The sequence below is a fragment of the Cynoglossus semilaevis genome, chromosome 8, assembly GCF_000523025.1.
Source record: "Cynoglossus semilaevis isolate Cse_v1.0 chromosome 8, Cse_v1.0, whole genome shotgun sequence".
Classification (NCBI taxonomy): Eukaryota; Metazoa; Chordata; class Actinopteri; order Pleuronectiformes; family Cynoglossidae; genus Cynoglossus; species Cynoglossus semilaevis.
This window is the reverse complement of record NC_024314.1, coordinates 3,585,743-3,594,675: the sequence shown is the minus strand read 5'-3', so window position 1 is coordinate 3,594,675 and position 8,933 is coordinate 3,585,743. Positions and strand designations below refer to the sequence as shown.

General features: G+C 38.5%; 2 protein-coding genes across 2 annotated transcripts; one reads left to right on the top strand and one right to left on the bottom strand.

The window, feature by feature from the left end:
- Window positions 1-299: 299 nt before the first annotated feature.
- LOC103381611 (elongin B) lies at window positions 300-2,754 on the bottom strand. The gene is made up of 4 exons (XM_008314046.3): window positions 2,617-2,754; window positions 1,889-2,023; window positions 1,541-1,649; window positions 300-1,279 (listed from the first exon to the last, which is right to left on the bottom strand). The coding sequence occupies exons 1-4, from the start codon at window positions 2,617-2,619 to the stop codon at window positions 1,167-1,169; spliced, it is 360 nt and encodes a 119-aa protein (XP_008312268.1). The 5' UTR covers window positions 2,620-2,754; the 3' UTR covers window positions 300-1,166.
- Window positions 2,702-8,619, top strand: pkmyt1 (protein kinase, membrane associated tyrosine/threonine 1). The gene is made up of 8 exons (XM_008314045.3): window positions 2,702-2,809; window positions 4,122-4,535; window positions 4,995-5,232; window positions 5,779-6,058; window positions 6,151-6,257; window positions 6,599-6,771; window positions 7,370-7,590; window positions 7,914-8,619. Exons 2-8 carry the CDS (start codon window positions 4,164-4,166, stop codon window positions 8,281-8,283), a joined length of 1,761 nt encoding a protein of 586 aa, XP_008312267.1. The 5' UTR covers window positions 2,702-2,809; window positions 4,122-4,163; the 3' UTR covers window positions 8,284-8,619.
- Window positions 8,620-8,933: the final 314 nt, after the last annotated feature.

Here is an 8,933-nt window from a genome sequence, read left to right as displayed (position 1 = left end):
TCTGCAGTTCTTGTGCTGGAGCTGTCATACGTTACAGTACATGCGATGCCTTGCAAATAATTCTAGTGGAAAGTAGTTTGATATTGTTTGATATTACAATGTTATAGTGATGAGCTGGACTCACAGAACAAGCCTTTCAAATGCCTCTTTAGCACTACCTACAGGCCACGGAGAGGCTCAGCGTTTAACAGACCACCAGACTTCCCCTTTAAGGCATGACTACCAATATTACTCCCTAACTAGCTGAAACAAACATTCATTTATGTATTGAAAGCAAAGGACAACATAAAAAACAAAAGAACAAAAAAAGTCATTTAATTAAGCAAACTTACAGTTACAGACTATGTGATTAGAAAAAGGTGCCAAACTGGCAATTGTGACATAACTTATGCAGTTCTTTTTAAAAACTAACGATTAACATAAGAAAATGCTTCCCTGGTGTTTACTGTATGTCATAGACAAAGAGTCCTCTGACCAACAAGTCCCTCTGCTGTGTAAGAGGTATCTGGCATGGTCTCAGTGCATGAAACACACAAAGAACTGAGATGTAAAACACAGAACACAACAACAAGAAAAAAAAAAAGTAACAATAACATAAAGTTCTTTTCTTTTATGAAGTCAAACCAAATATACAACAGAAGTAGGAGAGGCACGTGGAGAGGCCTATACGCAAAAAAAAAAAAAAAAAATATTTCTGAGATTTTGCAGCTGTTGTTTTAAATGTTTCTTATTCATGCATGTTACTTCTAAAGCACTGACACGACTACACCTCAACCCTCTCAGCAATTTTTATGACAATAGTTATACCCCACCCCATACATACATACACAGGCACGCACACAAATGCAACTCGCACTTTTTTTTTTTTTTAAATGTCTCCTTTCAACATGTTCGAGTAGTGGGTGCTTAAGAGCAAGAGTGGAGAAGCAGCACTGCATGTGTGAAAAACAAAGAGTTAAAAATATCTTTGTGAAGCAGATTGCTTAGGAGTGCTGGGATCATAGCATGAAGGTAACTTTACTGAACGTCGTTACCCAAATTATCTTCCCAACCATTTACTGAAATTATATTACATTTCCTCTGCCCCCGCAGCGTTGTCGCTGCAGTTAATCCACACGCTCGCACATCCTTCCATCCTCCCCTCCGACCCTGCCTCCTCCTCAGTATCACTGCACCGTCTGTTCGTTTGCAGTGCTGCCGGAATCCTGGGGCTTCATCACATCAGGAAGTTCGGGGGGGCTGGAAAAGGCCTCGATATGCAGCTGCTCAAACATGTCCTCTGAAGGAGAGGAAACGCAAAGGGTAGAGTTGCACATGTGCCAATGTTGTAAAAAACTGATCACAAAAGTTGACTAATTATACGAGGATTGGCAAACGGACGTTGCCTTGAGACATTAATAAAACAGGCAAAATGTTACAAACAACTGCGGGAACATTTGTGTAAATGTTTTAAATAGAGAAAGCAGTAAGTGTGTAATGTTTCATTTATGTTTAAAAACAACAACAACAACAACAACTCTCTGGACAAAATTAGATTTACCATTTAAACGGAAGGCCAGGCCAACTGTGGCTGGAGCTTGAGGTCTGGCTGTGTGGTTGGTGAAACCACAGTCCCCCAAAGTTTTGCTGTCCTCTAAATACTGGTCATCCTGCAGAACAAGAGAATGTGAGGATATATTTGCTGATGGCATACAGATTAAATGAAACACTTTTATATATATATATTTATATAGCAAAGTATTCCAGGGAGGTATTGGCTAACAGCTTTGTCTATCAGAAGCAACCCATTTTTAACAACTGAATCAGTAGTTATACTACACTCACTGCTGATGTAATCGCATTGAGTCTGTAATGGCAAAAAAAATGACATGTTTGGCCTTAAACTTACTTTGTAAAGTTGTTGGTCTTCAGGTGGTCTTTTAAGAATTCCTTCAACAATTCGCTTCAGCTCATAGACTGTAGTGGATTCCTTGGCATCTGTAAAGATTGTGGTTTTGTGACGCCGAATCATCAAAAACACGTCCTGAAAACAGAGGAGAATAAATTGTTTGTGGGGCAACTACTACTGAAATAAATACGGTATATTTCGAAAAGAAATGGGAGGACGTTTTGGTGACATGAAATTACTTCTGACACTTCAGTTTGAAAGCCCAAAGTCAAGCCCTTATGAATTAAACGCAAGCCCAAAGTCAAGCCCTTATGAATTAGCCCTTATGAGTTTTTAATCTTGGCGTTATTCACACCACAGCAATTTAAATGACCTATTAGCTAACCACTTAACTGGTAGTAGGCCTAGCTATAAATGCGTTATATAAAACAATACGGAGCTAAATAATATAGCATTTATTTTACCCAAGTCCGTGATAAATGGTTTTATTGACTTGTTAGACCGATCAGCTGTCTGACGTAACGTAAAGCTTCCTCGTTTCACAGAAGGCGACTACGTATAGCAAATGTAGCTAATGCTAAATACCAAACACTACTCAAATTAACACGACTAGGTCACACATCTCTTGTCAATTCACAAATCATTAAAATTAAGTCTTCAACTTAACCAAGCATTTCCTCCACATAAACAAATGTACCTCAGGTTCGATAATAATACTAGAAAGTTACCATTTCAAGTGGTCAGCTAGCAGATCAGTTGCGCCAGCCCTGTGTTAAAATCCCAGAATGCTCCGCGTGCGGAAGTTGCGTTACTCCGTTACGTAGGATGGATCCACTGCACGTAGGTCCGTAGGACTGCGTGTTTTCAGAATTTGGCGCGAGGTGGTTCCAGCAGGATTGAAGGGTGGATTTGGAGACGCAGGTTTGTTTGGTTAAAAACAAGCGAATTAAAAAAAAATAATAATGTGGAAAGTTTTAATTTAATGCAACGTTACCGAACTCTGCTCTGACCGAACTGTCAGTCACTTTAACTTATTTAGAGGGTCATTAGATGGTAAGCTAACTGTCTTACGGTTTAGTGTGTCAATGTCTAGCAAAATAGAAAAAGACGTTTATCGGTGCTAGGACAGATAAAGGAATAAAGACAGCAACACATTTGCAGGAAGAATTTAAGTACTTTGTTCTTGATATATTTAAAATGTGTGACAAATTTCGCTTGGCTAACTGTTTTACGAATGTTTTGGGGGGTTTTTTAACGGCAGTTAGTGTCATCCATATACTTCATGGAGAGGTTTTCTTCTCGATGGTTGCAAAAAAGAGTGACAGGTTATCAAGCGCTAATGTGTTAGTTTCTGTCTCCTGCTGATTGGAAAGTACGTTAAGGACTGTAACGATGTGACGTCAGCCCTTTCATCTTTTCACTCAGTTTCGAACAAAAGCCTCTAAGATGACGTAAACACAATTCGTGTGATAGCACATTATCTCGCCAGTGTTTTGCTTTTTTCTTTGACCCTGTTTTGGGTTTAAAGGCAGTCTATACTGCCCTTAAACAGGTTTAAAGGCAGTCTATACTGCCTTTAAACCAATATAGACTGGTTATATATATATAATATGTATACAATATATATATATATTGTCATCACTGTTTTGCTTTTTCTTCACAATTTCAAACTTCTCTATTCATTTAAATGGAATGAAAGAATGGCGTAAAAAGTGCTTCTATTATTATGTTCTGTCAGTAGACAACATTGTAGACTGTGGTGAGATGACAGAACAGTTACAGTTACAGGCAGAACAGGGCATAATAGTAAAAGTCTGCACTAGAAAATTCAGAAATATACAGTGTCCGGTGTCCATCCAGTTTGTGTTGGTTATTGACACTGGTTTTATTCGTTATTAGTGTGAAATCTTTTTTGATCTTAAAAATGACCGACCTTACGTCAGAATTGTTTTCCTACAGTGCGATTAACTCGTACAAACCAATATATAGTGTACAACCCACCAAAGCTATCTCCTGCGTATGATTCCGCGTGATGACATATACAAGTTCTCATGCAAATTTTGTTTCAATGCCATATATTTGAATGAATATGGAATACAACTTTTTAAATAAATGCATGTTAGATAGTGACATAACCACGAAACGGTGTGGGGGGATGACGTCACAAACTGAGGAGCTCCTGTATTGTGAGTTGATGTTACCGGTCTCTTAAATATTCTCTTGACTTTTGCAGAACACCACCTCCGAAGAGACCAACTACAAAAAAGTTGATACCATGTCGGTTACCTTGGAAACCACAACACCCGGGGTACCGCTCTCCCTTCCCGCCCACTTCTCTCTGGCAGAGCAGTCTTTCTTCCTCAAAAAGCGTCACCCCCCTTTCTCCTTGTCCATGTCCAACTCCTCTGACTCTTCTCCTGTGCACCTTTCACATTCCCTGCCTCCACTGGCCCCATCTAAGGGCTTACCCTCTGTGAGCAGGATGTTCCTCAAGCCTCAGTCGCCGTGGACACCGCTGTCCGATTCCCTAAGGAAGCCCGTTCGTCCAAATTCAGTTTATGATCCCAAGAAATCGCAGTCCTATTTTAGTCAGTGCTTCACTAATTTAGGACTACTGGGATGTGGGTCCTTTGGAGAAGTCTACAAGGTGAGTTAAAATGCCCATGTAAAAATTGTTTATCATACTATGTGTTAGTACAGGCTAAGAACTAAGACAAATGACATGTAAAAGTCATGCATAAAGGCTAAAATTCTAAAAATGCTTTTATCATTTTCTACGCCCTCTATTGGGGAAATGTGGGTATTGCAGGCAAAAAGCAGAACTAAAATGATAATATAAATAAATTATATAATTTTGAAAAGTTTGGCGGGCTGGATTCAAAAGTTAAACGGGCCACATCCGGCCCCCGGGCCTTAGTTTGCCCGAGCCTGAGTTAGTAGGTCAGTGTTGTAATCCTTACAGATGGAATAAAACTACTTTGTATTGTTAGGGTTTAAAAACATTTGCCAAAATACACATTTGTCTGCTTTTAATGTTTTGTCTTTGACAAGATTAGTTCTTTACAGAAAATATATAAGACAGATGTTTTTTTGTTTTTGTTTTTAGGTGAAAAGCAATGAAAATGGCCGCTTGTATGCTGTGAAGCGATCTGCTTGTCGCTTCAGAGGCAACAACGAGAGGAACCGCTGTGTTCAGGAAGCCAGGAACCATGAGTGCCTGTGTCCTCACCCTCACATCCTGAACTTCTTTGCCGCCTGGGAGGAGTTTGGTCGCCTGTACATTCAGACAGAGCTGTGCAGCACCAGCTTACTGCAGTTTGCTGAGAACCTGCCTCTCGGCTCAAGTCTGTAACAAACGAGATAAATGCACTAATAACATCTAATTTTTTACGTTAAACAAATGAAAAGACAGTTGCATTTAAAGTGTTGGGGAGACTAGACCAAAAATATTTTATCATTACATCTGCCTTTCTTGCAGAAATGTCCTTGTTAAAAACATTTTTTCCATCACAGAACATTATAAGACGTACAAATGTTTTGACCTCTTATTCTTATTCTATTATATAAATGATTTATCAGTGCATTAGCAACATATTGGTACTGATAACATCCAGCCTTTCTTTCCCTCCAACAAATATAGTTGGTGACTCCTGGCATAAAACTTTTTAATATGTATGCTGTTTAAGGTCAAAGTGTTGTAATAAAATGTCCTGTTTGATTAGTTAAAATATGTATAGTTTTTAATTTTTAAAATTAAGATATCTGTGCAGCTGATGTTTCACTTTTTATGTTAGGGCATTTAAATGAATATGTAATTTATATATATATTTTTTTTTTTATATGATGATGATGATCTCAAAGAATTAACATATCCGTTAATATGTCTGCAGATGAAGCTGCGGCCTGGGACTATCTGTGCGACCTCCTCTCAGCTCTGCAACATTTGCACTCTCATGGTTTTGTCCATCTGGACCTGAAACCTGCAAATATCCTCATCACTGACTCCGGCCGTCTTAAACTGTGCGATTTTGGGCTGCTGCTCCAGCTCGGACGCAGCGATGCAGTGCCTGAAGGGGGGAAAGTAATGGAGGATGCACAGGAGGGCGATCCCAGATACATGGCCCCTGAGCTCCTCCGAGGAGAATACGGACCTGCTGCAGATATCTTCAGGTGTATAAGTATGACATGAAAATGATTCGTTTATCTTTTACATTATATCAAACTGGTCTCCACAATGTTTGTTTGTTTGTTTTTTTTTCTAGTTTGGGTGTTTCGATTCTGGAGATTGCATGTAACATTGAAATCCCAAATGGAGGAGAAGGCTGGCAGCAGCTCAGACAAGGCCGCTTACCCCCAGAGGTTACCGATGGTAACATTGCTTTCATACATACATATGTGTGTGTGCGTATATATATATATATATGTATATGTATATATATATATATGTATATGTGCATATGTATATGTATATATATATATGTATATGTATATGTATATATATATATGTATATATGTATATGTATGTATATGTATATATATGTATGTGTATATATGTATATGTATATATGTATATATATATGTATATATGTATATGTACAGTATATATATGTATATATATGTGTATATATATATGTATATATATATATTTTATTATTGTTTTATTTTTCTTCCGTCACTAATGTCTTCGACCTTTACCCTCCAAACGCACAGGCCTGTCAGCTGAGCTACAAAGAATACTGCACATGATGCTCGCTCCAAAGCCCTCTGATAGGCCGTCGGTCTCTGAGCTTCTTGCATTCCCTTCCATCAGGAGACACAGGTGGAAGAGACGCATTTATCTGCTGTTCACTGAAAGTTTACTGACACTGACCTCCATATGCCAGGTAACCCGAAAGGAGATGTTTTGTGCAACCCTAATGAATAAAAGGCAGGGTAAGAAATGCAGCTATAAATAAGCAAAAAATAAATATAAAATAACATGGGTCAGGCCCTTGGAAAAAAATTGAAATACTTTTAGAATATCAAATAGACCAGCACCCATTCTTAAAGAAACAACGTGTCCAAAGTCAGATTTGACTTGTAGGACCGTGCACTCTGTTAACCAGTGACCTCAACCCTCAATGCTATAATGATAATATATTATAATGATTTAGAGCTAGTCATATATCTCCTCAATGGCAACATTAATAGCTGCAGGAAATGACTTTTTGCCACAACCTCACTTCGACTAAAACATGGACATTAGCTTTAAACTGTATGTGAACAAAAGTCCGTTTTGCGTGTGTTTTGTGTAGCGTTGGGTTAATATTTGGTGACGTAATGATAATATTACAGGAGCTCTTCTAATTATGTTGGAGTCATCATTCATCATTACAACGACAGAACCTACTTTAACATAAACGTACTAATGAACAATGAATCGTTTTAGTATTGTGACCTTTTTGTATTGTTTTTTTACATTTCTGGTCTTTGTTTTTGTAGCTGGTGCTTTGCTTTGGATGCAAACTGCTGTCCTCGCTTCACTTGTCCTTTCTTCCTCAATGGAACAAACCGCTGCCCAGCACACCTTCCAGGGACAGCTGGGACAGGGATCTTACGTTGTCCCTCAGTGCCATCAACGCTGACTCGGGCAGCCCAGAGCGTGATGCAGTGTTTCTGATGGATCCAGCTAACCCAGAGCCTTCTCCCACCTACTCGGACAGGTAACTGACTACACATGGACCACCGATGTGAGACACAAAGGCTTAAATGTTGATCATTATAATCATATGATTCATGATTTTTTTTTTAACAAAATATACCCATTGCAAATTTAACACTAAAACATTCAGAAACATTTTTTAGTCTTTTTTTAAAATAATTCCTAGTTTACAGCTTTTCATATGTCATGTATCCACACCAATATTTTTATATTTACATTTTACCCAGGACATGACCTCACTAACAGATACGAACCATACACAATTGTCAAATATTTTCAATCTTTAATCAACTTTAATCAATTTTTTTTGCTTTATTTGTACAGGGTCCGATCCAGACTTTGGTCTGTAGAAAGTACATCCACTCCCCTCCAAGCATCTCAGGCCAACGGTCACCACAGCCCTGTCCACAGATCCCTCCACTCAGATTTCAGAGACCAAGCTCAGAACCGGTCCAGCATGGATTCAAGCCCAGTCTGTGAGACGCTCACACCGAATGCAAGTCCCTGTTGTGCAGACCTCGACTTTGTCCACAGGAGTGGGAAGTCAACGCCCAGCCGGCCCTCTTCCAACAAGTCCACTAGGTGGCCCCATTTCAACTTGGATGAAATAGACGGGGTTGTACCCCTAGGTAACTTTGAACCAAAGAATCTGCTCAGCCTCTTCGAGGACAGTGTTCATGAGGAGAAGCTGTGAGTGTAAGGGAGCTCTGCCACAGCCCCTGAAGTTCTGTTGATCTAAAAAAACAATATACTGCCAAGTTCAGAGAAGCTGTTTGTGGTTTACTGTTTAATACTCCAACAACAGCCTATTTAATATGTATTTGAAAAAAAAAAAAGGCATGTAAAGGGATAAATGTTGAAAAGGTAATTAACCTGAAAGCACTTTGATGTTTGTGTTGTTACAGTCTGTTGCTACAGTTGAATGTTGTGGTTTATTGTTAAAATTATAAGGTTTTGCTTCAAGTCCTGTACCTCAGCAATTGCATAACAAATAAAACCAAGGAGGAGAGCAGATTCTTGTCAAAATAAATGCATTTCTTACTTTTGTTTTATTTTTATTTTGACAGTGACGAATGACTCTAAATACACACATTTGGATAGAATACAATTAGAAATATCCCATAGACCACAAGTCAACTAGAATGATACAATAGAATAAATTGGACTGAACTAACCTAAAAAATATAATGCAAAAATGAAAAAAATACCATTTTGTGCACAAATATCCATGTAAAAATAAATTTACTTAAGGTCCAAGTTATCCACAAAACAATATTTAACTTGTGTACATGGTGTAATGGAAAAGGCCAATGTTGTGGTAAAGACAATTACATGTGTAACATG

What these genes read in the sequence shown, in the direction of transcription:
- LOC103381611 (XM_008314046.3), bottom strand. An exon ending in AAGACCAACAACTTTACAAA is followed by an intron (nt 1,650 to 1,888) that starts GTAAGTTTAAGG and finishes CTTGTTCTGCAG; the next exon opens with GATGACCAGTATTTAGAGGA. An exon ending in CCTGGCCTTCCGTTTAAATG is followed by an intron (nt 1,280 to 1,540) that starts GTAAATCTAATT and finishes CCTCTCCTTCAG; the next exon opens with AGGACATGTTTGAGCAGCTG.
- pkmyt1 (XM_008314045.3), top strand. Translation starts at nt 4,164, where the DNA reads ATGTCGGTTACCTTGGAAACCACAACACCCGGGGTACCGCTCTCCCTT. An exon ending in GAACCTGCCTCTCGGCTCAA is followed by an intron (nt 5,233 to 5,778) that starts GTCTGTAACAAA and finishes ATATGTCTGCAG; the next exon opens with ATGAAGCTGCGGCCTGGGAC. An exon ending in CCTGCTGCAGATATCTTCAG is followed by an intron (nt 6,059 to 6,150) that starts GTGTATAAGTAT and finishes TTTTTTTTCTAG; the next exon opens with TTTGGGTGTTTCGATTCTGG.